This window comes from Crocuta crocuta, unplaced genomic scaffold, assembly GCF_008692635.1.
Source record: "Crocuta crocuta isolate KB4526 unplaced genomic scaffold, BGI_CrCroc_1.0 scaffold322, whole genome shotgun sequence".
NCBI classification, from domain to species: Eukaryota; Metazoa; Chordata; class Mammalia; order Carnivora; family Hyaenidae; genus Crocuta; species Crocuta crocuta.
In genome coordinates, this window is record NW_027532592.1 from 4,344,138 (window position 1) to 4,358,533 (window position 14,396).

The 14,396-nt window shown below is 46.3% G+C and overlaps 1 protein-coding gene across 3 annotated transcripts in view; it reads left to right on the top strand.

Moving 5' to 3' along the window:
- The window catches only part of NVL (nuclear VCP like), an 84,711-nt gene that overhangs the window by 51,064 nt on the left and 19,251 nt on the right, over nt 1-14,396 (top strand). For all 3 annotated transcript variants that reach the window (XM_077779860.1, XM_077779862.1, XM_077779861.1), the window contains one exon: nt 8,600-8,706. In XM_077779860.1, coding sequence (XP_077635986.1) covers nt 8,600-8,706 — 107 coding nt within the window. The remainder of the gene's footprint in view (nt 1-8,599; nt 8,707-14,396) is intronic.

Here is a 14,396-nt window from a genome sequence, read left to right on the forward strand (position 1 = left end):
CACCAAGGTGGATATGTGTGACATTCCTCAGGCCCTCCTGGCTGCCCAAGGACTGGGCAAAAGACAGAAGACAAATGGTTAACTGATAGAGTCTCCATCAGTTTACAAATATCTTAAGAATATTACAAGAAAAAGGCAGTCTTACCAATAGCCTAATCTACAGGAACTCCCTACTGTCTTAATGATAATACTCTGTTGGAGGGAAAAATAACCTTAGCTTGACAGTAGCTGGGCCTCCAGGATCCCGGGAGCCTTTGTTAGCATATGAAAGTCCCATTGGAAACTTCCCCTGGACTTAACGCCCCAACTCCACAGTATATAACCAGTCACTCTGCACAACCCCAGTGCAGCTCTTCCTGCCCACGGGTCCTGTCCCCGGGCTTTAATAAAATCACCCATTTTGCACCAAAGACGTCTTCAAGAATTCTTACTTGGCTGTCAGCTCCAAAGTCCCACCATCCCTCCAAAACCCCATCGGGGAGATGGTGGCCTAGCGTCTCAAAGACTGTCCTCAAAGTGCTGAACAAAGATCCAGGTTCAAAAAGGAAAGTGTGGGACAAAGGTCATTGGGCAGTGACAGGTTGATCATTGTCTTGGGGTCAATCATGGGTGGGGTCTTGCTGGCTCAGGGCAGTCCCTGTTGCTTCAGGGGGCAGTTTCAGTTCCGCTTTGGGGATGTTTTGCCTGCTGGGTGTTTGCCTGAGTTAAGAGATTTGGAAATAAGAACTTAATTAGAAAGTAGAGACTGAGGGGCCCCTGGGTGGCTCAGTCAGTTGAGTGTCCGACTCTTGATTCTGGCTCAGGTCATGATACTGGGGTCATGGGATCGAGGAGCCTACTTGAAATTCTCTCTTTCTGCCCCTCCTCTGCCCTCATGTACATGCTTTTCCTTTCTCTCTCTCTCTCTCTCTCTCTCTCTCCCTCTTACTCTCTCTTTCTGCTTTCCTGTGGGTCACTTGAACATACTTTAGAATTTCATTTTGATTTACCTATTTTTTTTTTTTAATGTTTTATTTATTTCTAGGAGAGAGGGAGACAGTGTGAACAGGGGAGGGTCAGAGAGAGAGGGAGTCACAGACTGAAACAGGCTCCAGGCTCCAAGCTGGGAGTCAGCACAGAGACCGACGTGGGGCTCGAACCCACGAACCGCGAGATCATGACCTAAGCGAAAGTCGGACGCTTAACCGACTAAGCCACCCAGGCGCCCCAATTTACCTATTATTTTTGAGTGTATCTCTTTGTAGAGTGTTTTTTTGTGGATGAGGCAAGTGTGGAACTGTATACATGTAGCTTCTCGGTGTTCCCTGATGTCAACATTTCTTTTACCAGTTCCATTGAGGGGTACATGCACTGCCTCCCTTTGAGTTACTGCACCAGCCCTATTCGGGACTGTTCTTGGTGTCCCTTCTCCGCTGTTTCAGAACCTCCTCAGACAGCCTTGTTATTTTTGCCTCAGCTGTCAAATAAAATTTTTTTGAAGTTTACTTTTTATTTCTTTTGAGAAAGACAGAGACAGTGTGAGTGGGGGGAGGGACAGATGGTGGGGGGAGGGGAGAGGCGGGGAGAGAGAGAATCCCAAGCAGACTCCAAACTGTCAGCACAGAGCCCAACGTAGGGCTGGAACTCATGAACCATGAGTCAGGCGCTTAACTGAGTGAGCCACCCAGGCGCCCCCTGTCAAATAAAATTTTAAAACTCAAGCAGGTGGAAAAGGAAGCCTTATTGTATTCTCCAATTTTTACTCTTCCTGTAGTTTTTTCTTTTCTGATGTTCCTAATTTTTTTCTATCATTTCCTTTTTGTTTTAGAAATCCCCTTTAGTTATTCTTTGAGAGAGAGAGAAACGCAGAATCCAAAGCAGGCTCCTGGCTCTGAGCTGTCAGCACAGAGCCTGACAGAGGGCTCAAACTCACAAACCATGAGATCATCACCTGAGCCAAAGTCGGCTGCTTAACCGAAAGTTTATTCATTTAGAGAGAGAGAGGGAGCCAGAGAGGGAAAGCATGATCAGGCAAGGAGCAGAGAGAGAGGGAGAGAGAGAGAGAGAGAGAGAATCCCAAGGAGATTCCATGCTGTCAGCACAAAACCTGACATAAGTCTCGATCCCACAAACGGTGAGATCGTAACTTGAGCCAAAATAATGCTTAACCCACTGATCCCCCCAGGCACCCCTTTCCTGTTTTCCATTTCTGTTGTCATTTTTTTCCCGTAACTTATGAGGTGCTGTTTTCTACAAAGCAAGGGAAAGAATTGTTCTGTCCCCGTCCCTGCTCGCTGCTCTGAAGACCTGTTATGTCTCTTGTGTGATGTGTGGTACACCAGAGTTCATCCCCAGTCCTGGAAATAATCCATTTTCCCGTGCTCAGCCCCAGGAGATGAAGGTCCTTGGACAAAATCCATTAAGACCACAGATGCCCTAATTGTCATCTCTGCACAAATGTCCATGCTTCTTCCAGTACCAGCTCCTGTAAAGAATGTTCTCAGTGAGGAACTGTCTGTGCCTACTGACCCCTCTGTGCCGCTGGTTAAAAATACTCCTGTGGATGCATACAAACCCAATAGCCACACCAACTGGTTAGGGTCTCTTCTGTCTAATGGGTGTCTGGTCCCTATAGTAGCAACACGGTATCCCAAGAAGAGTTTCTGCTCTCTACAGCTTTATTGAAAAATTAAATCTGTATTATGATGTATAAACTTCTGGACAAGAATTAGGTCTGCAGTTTCATTTTTGTATTTTTTTTCTATTTTTTTTTTTAATGTTTTATTTATTTCTAGGAGAGAGAGAGAGACGGCGTGAGCAGGGGAGGGTCAGAGAGAGAGGGAGTCACAGACTCTGAAACAGGCTCCAGGCTCTGAGCTGGCAGTCAGCACAGAGCCCGACGCGGGGCTCGAACCCACGAACTGCGAGATCATTACCTAAGTGAAAGTCGGACGCTCAACCAACTAAGCCACCCAGGCGCCCCGAGGTCTCCAGTTTCATTTTTGAGAGAAAGCTTCTAGTTTAGAGTCTATCCATTGTAAGCCCTTGGTAGTTGTCAGGTGACACGGTGGGTGGTGACAGAGAAGAGACTTTTTTCCATTACAGTAAGATATTCAGCCCCTTAAAGTTCCAAGTAAAATCTTCCCTTATGTATCTAGTCTGGCCCTGGATCGTCATTGAGTTCTCCTTGAAGGCACTTTTGCAGTGACTTAGTGCCATTGTCAAACCCTTTGGCACGATACTTCCCTTGTGAAAGTAACTTAGGCCCTGGCATCACTTCTGCTGATTTACAGGAACTCGTAAATAATAGAACTCGGTAGGTGTGTCGTGAATTGTGAGAATAGACCTATTTCTGTTGTTTGAGTGAAGGTTGTCTGATCTTGCAGTAATTTTCACTAGACCTACTATTGATGGTCTCGTTAGTCTGAGGATGGATTCATGGGTCCAGTTTCTAAGAAAATCGGCTTTATCAAGATCTATAGTATACCATAAACTTTACCCATTTTAAGTACAAGATTCAGTGGTTTTGAGTGTATTAACAGACTTGTGCAGCCATCCCAACAGTCTGATTTAAGAACACTTCTGTCGCCCTCAAGACAGATCTGTGTGTGTTAGCTGCCCCTCCCCATCTGTCCCCCTCCCCAGGCTTCCCGCTTCTGTGTTTAAGTGGAGTCACACATGCAGGTTGTGGGGTCTGCCCTCTCGCACTAGGCGTCATGTGTTCAAAGCGCGTCCGTGTGGCAGTGGCAGCCCTCCATTCCTTGTTACTGCCGGATGACGTTCTCTCATGAGGACATACAGCATTTCACCCATTCACCAGCTAATGGACATTTAGGTCATGCCCACTTTAGGGCTGTTGTGAACATCTGCCTACAGGGTTTTGTGTGGACGGATATTGTATTTTCTTGGGGGTACACACCGAGGAGTGGGGCTGCTGTGGGCCGCATGGTAACTCTGTGTTTAACACTTTAGGAAACAGCCAGACTTTTCCAGAGTGGCCCAGCATTTTCTGTTCTGCTGATAATTGTAACAAAAGTAAGTGTGGGAGTTTAGATTTCTCCACACCCTCAACTCTTGTTACAACCTTTCTATTTGATTACAGCCATTCCAATGGGTGTGAGGTAGCATCCTACTGTAGTGTCTTCTTTCGAGAAATACCTGTTTGAATCCTTCACCAATTTTTTTAGTTGGGTCAGTGCTTTGTCATTGAGCAATAAGAATGATTTATTCCAGATACAAATCCATAGCCAGGTGTGTGATTTGCATGGATCTTCTCCCAGTCTGTGGGCTGTTTTTTCACTTTCTTGATGGTACAGTTTGAAGAACAAAAGTTTTAAATTTTGGTAAAGTCCAATTTATCAATTTTTTAAATCACATGCACTTTTGTCATCCTATCTTAAAAACTCATTGCCTAATGCAGGGTCACAAAGATTAATCCCCGTGTGTGGTAGTAGTTTTATGTTTTCAGTGCTCACACTTCAGTCCTAGATTCATATTGAGTTAATGTCTGTGCACTCCGAGGAAGGGCTCCCGATTCACCCTTTTGCATGTGAACTCCACTTGCCTCAGCACTGGCTGTGGCGTCTTCTCCCCATTGAATTGTCAGGGCACCTCTGTTGAAAATTGAGGGTCCGTTTGTAACAAAATAGAGTTTCTTCTAAAGTTGGAAGACACTACCTTTAGCTCTTAAATTTTAGCTTTTTTTGCTAGAAAGAGCAATGGAAGAGCAGTGCTTCCTCACCAGCGGGTGGGAGGGAGGGCTCGTCATGCATCCACCTTGCTTGCGAGTGAACACATTTTGTCTTTAACATGGTGGGATTTGGGGTGACTTTTTCATCGCAAACGTGAGAAGTGTTATCCTGACTCTGAAGACTCCGGCTCTGCCACATCTAGGTAGGGAGCCACTCAGCAAGCTGGAACAGCTCTCACCAGCTCGTGGTGGCGTGGGGATGTGTCATCAGTTGACAGGACCTGTCAGGGGATTCACTGTGGATGATGTGAGTGAGTGAAGCCCGGCCACGCCTCCAGGCTCAGCTGGAAAGACCAGAAGGATGACCTAGCCTCAACCAAGCTGGGAAAGTGGGAGAAGATCAGGGCCTCTGTGAACTGTGTCACGTCTAAGATGACTGTCTGTCAGGGAGGTGCCAGGTATACGGCTGCTTCCCACTTTCTACAACACCTGTCCCTTGCATTCTTTCCCTTTAATATTTACTGTCTTCTAAAGTGTAAGAAGCTGATTAGTACCTACAAGTTCTAGATGTACAGCACTGGATTTTCTTTGAGAAATGGTGTAATACATAGAATTTTGGAAAAGTTTTTGATAGAGCAGTAGTTTGCCATCCCATAGTAAAATCTATATAAAAGTGCTTGGTGGGGGGGCCTGCAACTCAATCTTGAGGTCATGAGTTTGAGCCCCATGTTGGGTATAGAGATTACTTAAAAAGTAAATAAAAATTTTTAAAAAAATAATAAAATTAAAAAAAAAAATAAAGGACTCAGGGTGCTTTTTACTCTAAATGAAATAAGTGAATAATTCCTTAAAATAATAAACTAATAAGTAAACTTTAATAAAGTAAATATGGTGCTTGTCAGAGATATTAAATGATTATAAAATTCCCAAACTAAGAATGATTTCTAATTATAATTGGGATTGTTTACATCAGGCTTCATTTTTTGAGTATGTGGCTCTGGCTTTAATATCTACTTGTATATTTAAGTTAAAAGATGTTTCCACATTTGGTATTGGCATAGACACAGACTTACAGATCATTGAAACATGATAGGACCTAAAAATATCCCCCCATGTATCTAGATAATTGCTTTTTTGGGTTTTGTTGTTGTTTTGTTTGTTTTTTCTTACAACAAAAAGCTTTGTTTCTATTTGGTCTGTGGCTTGGGAGCAGGTTCCAGGGTGTTGAAGAGCTGCCTGGTGGCTATAGGGAGGGGCATAGGCACTAGCCCTGGCACGTGGGGGCTGCCGGAGGGGCCCCTCACAGGCTGCTGGGCTCCAGAGACTCCTAGGGGTGCTGGAGGGTGAGCCTGCCCAGCCTGGGTGTGGGGGGAGACAGCTGGCCGCAGAGATGAGTCAGGGGGTTGCCCATCTTCCTGATGCATTTCACCTCCGTCTGGGAAGTGCTTCTCCAGGAAGTCACAGCGCCAGGGTTCTGTGCGGGCAAGACCCAGGGCCTGGTCCAGAAGCAGGGTGGCTTCCATGATGTCCAGGCTTTTACCCCCTCATCCTGGCATGGCTTCTGCATGTCCTGGAAGAGGACGCGGCCACCATGCTGGTTTGTGCCTTCAGGAGATGCTCCACGGCTATGGCTTCTCAGCTAACTCACCTGGTCCACAGCCTCCAGAGCCATATCTTCTCGGTGGAAATAGAAGCCCAGAGAGAGGGAAGGATAGGAGACCCGCAGGTGCACATGGACCAGGCAGTTAACTGCAGCTTCCACCTTGGAATAATTCTGACAAAGCTAGGAGCTTGTAGATGATCAGAATGAGGAGCTAAGTTCAGAATAGGGTGTTGGCTCGGCCTGGAGGCAGAGGGTCTGGATAATTGGCTTTTAAGAACACTAAGATCATGCAGTAGAGAAAGAATACCATTTTAAACAAATAGTGCTGGGACAGTTAGATATGCAGGAAAAATAACCTATATCCTAGTAGGAGCCACATGAAAAAATTAACTCAAAGTGAATCAAAGACCAGTGAAAAGTCACATCTGTAAAACTGGAAGAAAGCAGAGGAGAATTCTGCGTTTTCTACCTTGGACTAAGCAAAGATCTTTTAAGTGTGACATCAAAAGCACAATGTTTTAGAGCAAAAGGATAAATTGAACTGCTCTTCACAAGTACACGCTGCACAGACATAGAGGAAACATTTACAGAGCATGTCTCTGATGAAGGATCGATGTCTGCAACATACGATGGATTCTCAAAACTCAGCAAAAGAAAACATGAAAAATTGGCTAAAGACTGCACAGGCGTTTACTGCAGTAGGGACCTGCCGGCAGATAAACATGAGAATGTGCTCGACATCTAATCGTCAGGGAGATGCAGGTGAAGGCCACCGTAAGGGACCACTGCAAACCCTACATTAACCAGGGGCTCCTGTGAGGCTCGGTGGGTTGAGTGTCCAACTCTTGATTTGGGCTCAAGTCATGATCTCATAGTCGTCGGATTGAGCCCCACGTCGGGCTGTGTGCTGGGCAGGAGCCTGTTTGAGAATATCTCCCTCTGTCCCTCCCTTACTCATGCTCAACTTTCTAAAATAAAAAAAAGAACTAAAATTAGAAAGACTGTACCAAGTATTGGCAGTTATAGGGGATGTAACATAGCAAAACTAGTTTGGAAAACACTTTGTCAGATTCTTTAAGGCCAGCACAGCCCACAGTGTGATATAGCCACACGCCGAGGGACTCACCAGAGAGAAAGGAAAACTCACGCAAACAAGTGTCTATGCATGCTTATGGTGGCTTGTGTGTAGTGGGCCAGAACTGGAAACCACATGCCCATCAACAGAAGAATGAACACTTCTTTCCATTCTGAAATTGAGGCGTATCCATACTGTGGAATACTGCCTGGCAGTACAGACAGGATAAGTACTAGCACACACAAGAACTTAGGTGAATGTGGATAATTGTGTCAAGTAAAAGAAAGAGCCTGTAACACATTGCACTTATATGGGGTCAGGGAAGAACAGGAGAGAAAGGTCACAATGGGGTCCTCCATAAGTTTTTAGACGGCAAAGGTTTCCTGAATGTGTGGGGCCCTTTGGCCTGTAATGTAAGATGGTGCCCAGACACGTGGGGCAGTGCTCAATCACGATGCTGTGCGCATTGTGCAGTAATTTCTCTTTTCCCTCATTTCCGAGGGGTTTATCTTGGCATCTCAAGAGAAAGCCCAGTAATTTGTTGAACATTGAAAAATCACTGAATTAAGTATTTAACTTCCCCAAGGTAACTGAAGAACAAAACTAAACAAAATCAGAATTTTAGCTGTAAAGAACTCTACCTCTTTATGGAAGAGTAAATTAATGGTTAGCTCTCAATGACTCAGGGAAGGCTTCCTGGAGGAGGCATTGTTTGAGAATACCAACAGTGTAAATGAGGAATAATGTATTTCAGAGGAAGGAACCACTGAGAGCAAAGAGAAGGAAGCTTGAGGCTTCAGGTTGTTTCAGGAACAGCAAGAGGTCTGGTCAGTGGGGTGTGGGAGTCGAGAATGTGAGAGAGGGTATGGTCAGGCCTGGAGGGCTCTCCTGCTATGGTGACAGATGTGGGCTGGTTCTGCAGGGGTCCCAGAGTGGGGAAGTTCACACACAGGACCAGTTGGGAGCCACCTCGACCCTGACTGAGGGCAGGGATAGGGGAGGCTCACCTGACCAAACTGGGAGAAGGTGCCGGTCAGAGGGGAGAGAGGCCTGGCACCAAGTGGGTTTGGGCAGGAAGGTAGGTGGATTTTTCTTAAGGATATACTTTGATGAGCAGGAGCTTTTAATTTTAATAAAGTCCAGTTTATCAATTTTTTTCTTTTCAATAAAGTACTCTTCTCACCTCTCACGTTAATTGTATTTTTTTAAAGATTCCGTTTTATGAAGTCTTTGACCCTCCATTCTTCTCCAGATATCATTGACCCTGCGATCCTGCGCCCAGGCCGCCTGGACAAAACACTTTTTGTGGGTTTGCCGCCCCCAGCAGATCGTCTGGCCATCCTGAAAACCATCACCAAAGTGAGTAAAGGAAATGGTGTATTTTGGGTGTGTTTGTCTCATTGCAGATACAGACCAATGTCTGTAGCTTTCAATATTTGCTCAGTTTGTGTCTGCCAAAGACAGATTTTGATCATTGAAGAGACTGCATTCTTTTTGATTTGCTTAAAATGAAAGGGATATTTAGAGTTAAGTGTTCAACTGATATACGAGATTTTACTCTGATCATATTGTTTTGTTCTTTTAGATCTTTTGATTTTTACTTTAGAGAAATTGTCTTTAGAGGGATTTGAAATGGACTAGAAACTTTTGGAGCTTAACAGTAAATACAGGCCCATTACCAAACATCCAGAGAAAAACAGTTTCAGAACCACAGTGTTGAGGGGCGCCTGGGTGGCTTAGTCGGTTAAGCGTCCGACTTTCGCTTAGGTCATGATCNGTCTGTCCTCCATGCTTATGTGCACCAACTTTTTCCCTTTTTCTTCTTCTTCTTTTTTTAATGCTTACTTTTGAGAGAGCAATAGAGTGCAAGCAGGGTAGGGTCAGAGAGAAAGGGAGACGCAGAATCTGAAACAAGCTCCAGGCTCTGAGCTGTCAGCACAGAGCCCAAAGAGGGGTTCAGACTCATGAATTGAGAGATCATGACCTGAGCTGAAGTCGGACGCTTAACCAACTGAGCTACCCAGGCGCCCCTGTTCTGTTTTTGTGAGTCTTTTTCTGCAAAATGACTTGCAGATATTGATTCTATAAAGATGTCTGATGCCGCTCTGCTCTTTCTTTCCCCCTGGTGGATGACCTGCTTTTTCTGCTTGGTCTCCACCTGTGAAGCTGAGTAGGCACGGTGGGTCCTTCACTTGCAGTCTGCAGGCTGTGGGTCATGTTCCGGGTGGAGAGTGCTAAAGCTGCTGCAGGCAGGGGCTGTGTGTCGGCTGTCTGCATACCTCTGATTCCTGTGCCGGGCTTCCTTCTCTGAGGTGCCCGATTTCCACTCTGTCTCTTTTATCATTTGTCTTGTGCTTTGACTTCTGTCTTTTCCTTTGTATTCACTGTGCCGAGCTTCAGGGTCCCCTGACTCTCTCCATCATCCCTTCTTTCTGCCTCGCTTCCCTCCCTTCTTCCGCTGCCGGGGACCGGCCCCCCCCCCCCCNGAGGCAGGCTTCAGCCACCGCCCCTTCTCCCCTGCTGGGGGCCCCTTCCCGCTCTGCCAGGGTCCAGTGCTCCCATTTGCCTTGTAGCCATGTTCTTGCAGCCTGGGGCAGGAGAAGGAGCTGAGCCTGCACAAGTTCAACCTCATGAGGACGCCTGAGCATGCTCTATCCTGGAGGTGACCTGTGTGGTGACCTGGATCTGTCCCATCCACCCAGAGCTTGGCTCATCCCCAGGGTTGTGCTCCCAGTGCCCCAGGGCTTCCTGGGGGAAGGATGCCCCCCCCCCCCCCCCATTGGCAGTGGGAGACTCTGGGCCATCATTCCTTCCAGCTGCCTCCTGACAGAGGAGCGAGGGCAGCTATGTGGGTTGAGGCCCCCACTGACAGCAGTCTGGAAGACTCCTCAGAGGAAGGGGAGGTGAAGGCTGTGCAGTGAAGTGCACCAGAACCAGGCCGTGTCGGGGCGCAGCAAAGAGGCCGTGGGTGTGAGAACCGTGTCCAGGTTCAATAGGACGCTGGGCTAACCATAGAGTCGAGGGGCAGAGACCGAGGAGGATAAACTCTCCTCTTGGACTGCTGAATAGATGAGGGTCCGGGGACAAGGAGTTGATGCTGCTGGAGCTTCTGGTACCCGGGTGTTACCCAGGCAGGAGTCGGCTCGGAGCTCGGGAGTTCCCGAGAGCCTTCGGGCTGCCAGCCGCACGTGGCCGCAGGTTAGAGACATGAAGACACATTGCTTTGGTCTAGCTGCTCTCGACCCACCCAGCCACCCCTGGACAGCATCTGGGGACAATTATGTAGGGCTGAGGCTGGGGGTGATGGTGCTGCTGGACCACCTGCAGGGCACAACACGAATTATCCGACCCAAAGTATGCGGGGTGCCAGAGCCAAGAGACCCTGCTACAGTTGTATGTCCCTGAGTCTTTGTACCCGGCAAGTGTGGTGATGAGCCCGTGGCCCTTCTCTCCCTCCCCTGGGCTCTGTCTGGGATCCTGTTCCCAAGGATTTGTTTGCTTTGGTTAAAGCCGATGTGTACGGACGTCAGCACGCACGAGCGTGTGCACACGCTCCCTGTTTGTTCCCACAGATCCCTGCAGGTGCAATGACATGATAACTCACACTCGCCCCTGGGATATCACTAATTAAGGGCGGAGGCCGGAACACGCGTGCCAGACGAGATGCACGTGGTGTTCAGGGCCTTGGTCGATGGTCGTTTCCGATGTGTTTCGTTCTCTGTGGTGCTCAGTCAGCCGGGAGACAACTGGACACTTCATCTCAGTGCCGTTTGCCAAAATTATTAGTCCTCAGACTAAGGGGTAAATGCTCCAATACCCCCACTTCAAAGGTAAATTATTAAGAAAGTAAGATAATAGAGTATTAGCCCACAGTATTGTAAACCGCACATATTCCTGTTCCTGTGTGAGCTGTGCAGACTGTGAAACCCAAGACGGACGCCTGACCTCTGAGGGGCTTGTTGTCCATGCCAAAGGAGAATATGTGTTTCTACAAAAACAAGCAACAAGCATATTCATTCATTCCTGAGGAGGGAGAAAAATCAAGGGAACAGGTAGCCCAGCCATGTCCACTGTGTAAATGCAGAGTGCACACCTCCAGGGTGCTTTGTTAGCTCTTCCCAGTGTGACCGTCGCCGCATGCTTACCGCCAGCTGCACACTGACCGCCACCACACGCTGTGACTGCCAGCCAGGCAATGTGACTGCCAGCCGAACATTGACTGCCAGCCACGCACTGTGAGCGGCTCACCTCAGGGAGGTCAGCACTCCCTGTGGGTGAAAGGTTTCCAGAGATGAGAGGGGCTTTGCCCTGAGTCATCTTGAAAAGGCAGACGTGACACTGTGATGGGGAATCTTTAGACTTCCCTACAAGGAAGGCTAGACCCCGTGGACACTGAGGTTGGTAACGGAGCCGCTGACACATGTTAGCCAGGACACTGTGTGCACTTGTCTGTGTTCAGACACAACGATGCTCAGGGTTTTTGTCATCTTTGTCTTGGTCCATCCTGGTCACAGGGTGGCCTTGTGTGATGTCCACGCTCTGCAAGGTTCTGTTCAGCAGGAGAACAGCACCGGCTGGCCGTGAGTGTGGACGTTCTCGGAGAGCAGCAAGGCCTACCTGACAGTGTTGGGGACCGCCCGGCGCCCCAGATGTGCTTCTCTCCTCCACCTTGAGTTTGCATGTGTTCTGTCGTGAGCATGTAGTATATGGGGAGGGGCGGGGGGGAAAGTTGTTTTTTTAAAGAATAGTTTTCTGGCATAAACATAGAGGTTTAGGAGGAGGCACGTAGAATTGGAGACAGACATCCTTTGGGCAACTTCCACGTACAGGGTTGTGAGTATGGAAAGGAAAAAAAAAAACAAAGACATTTTGATGAAAAATCAATTTGATTTTAAAAGCAGCTTTTTGTAGCCTTGTGATTTGAACTCGTACATGGTCAGTTCTCAGCCTCTGTCAACGATGCAGGCAGAGGGGTAGGGTGTGGTCGGTGACTCCTCTCTGACACAGTGGGTAGTTCTGCTCCCATTAAGGGTGTGCTGCCTGTTTCCTCAGGAGCCCGGGTGCCCACCTTGCAGAGGGGCTTGCACTGCAGTGTACTCCACCCTCTCCCCCTCCTCCCTTCCCCTTCTGCCCCTCCCTTCTCCCCTCTCCCTTCCTCCTCCTCCTTCCCCTTCCCTCCCCTCCCCTTCTCCTTCTCTCCCCCTCCTCATCACCCTTCTCCAGACCTAGAATGTTCTTGTTCATAAAGAGCCAGAGTGGGCATAGGGATAGGACTCAGACCTCTGATTTCAGGGGAGAATCCACAATTAGACCCCGTCTCTGCACACACTCTATAATCAGCCCAAACTAAGAAACTAAGTGGGATTTTCATTGTTTACCCTTTCCATTTCAAAGTTTACTAGCATTTTACTTGAATCCCCCAGTTTGTTGTATATGCTGTTTCCTCTTTTCTTATTAATATATGAAATAATACGGAGAAGTTACAGTAAAATTCTTTCATCTTGGTCCTAAGAATCTGAGAAGATCTGTAGGTCAGAGAAACTTCTCAGTATCATTTAGAGCCTGTTTCTTTAAGAGAAAAATTAGCAATGACAAACTTTTTGGTATTTCTGGTAATGATGTGGTAACAAGAGGCTTATCACTAAAAACGCCCTTGAGCAAGGGGTTTTTTCTTTTAACTTCCATTTCTTCCTTAAACAAACATCATTAGAACTTGCCCTATATCAAAAAGCCAAAATGATCCTTTGATATCTGCCAAGTGCTTTGAGATAATAGCCTTTTTATGTATAATGCCTTTTTTATTTTTTTAAAAAATTTTAATGTTTTTTATTTATTTTTGAGAGTCAGAGAGAGACCGCACAAGCAGGGGAGGGTCAGAGAAAGAAAGATACAGAATCCGAAGACAGGCTCCAGGCTCTGAGCTAGCTGTCGGCACAGAGCCTGATGCGGGGCTCGGACCCACAAACTTTGAGATCATGACCTGAGCTGAAGTCGGATGCTTAACTGAGCCACCCAGGCACCCCTATATAATGCCTTTTTTAAAGTGTTTATTTTAAGAGAGAGAGAGGTAGTGAGTGAGCAGGGGACAGACAGAAAATAAAGGAGAGAGAATCCCAAGCAGGCTCCACACGGTCAGCCTAGAGCCCAATGGGGGCTCTGAAATCATGACCTGAGCCAAAATCAAGAGGCAATGCTTTAACTGCCTGAGCCCCCTAGGGACCCCAGATAATGTATAGTTTTTAAAGTAACGATAAAATTTCCACCAAAAGACCCCAAATTCCTCATTTATTTTTTCAAATGTGTCACATAAGACTAAAATGTATATTAATATCTCACCTGGAAACATTATCTGTCCAATTTTCACAAGCCAAGAATATCAGATATAATAATAGGAAATACTTTTGAAGCTCATAACTGTGTTGCAAATATTTTGCATGTGTGAATATGCTTAATCCTTCCAACTGCCTTTTGAACTGTTTGAAATGAGATATTTAAGTATTCAATTATTGTTTTCCTTTTAGTGATGAGCAAACTGTAGCTCAGAAAAGCAGGATATAGATATATATGTTTCTATGTATGTGTTTAGAGATTGACTAGAAATTGCAAATTAATGGTACTAAGATTATGTTCATTTACCTTCCTTTATTTTTTCAATCAGCTGTATAAATAGATGTCATTCTGATTCCAGACACTGTTATGTGACAAAGAATAGATTTCTTTGACTAGAGATAGATTTAGTTATTGAAATAAAAGGAGTATATCATGAAATACTTTTTGAACCCGAACTTTCCATAACTTCTAATATTTACTCAATTCTAGGAAAAGTACTATAAATGGGTCATAACTTCCCTTTTCTTCTCGTATGTGTGCTGCCGAAGTGAGCACATAACTTCCTTTCTTTTAATCATAGTAAAATATGTTTAACTTAAATTTACCATTTTAACCATCATTTTTTAGTTTTTATTAGTTTCAGGTGTACAATACAGTGATCCAGCACTTCATACAACCTGCTCATCACAAGTGTGCTCTTTAATTCCCATCCTTGCCCC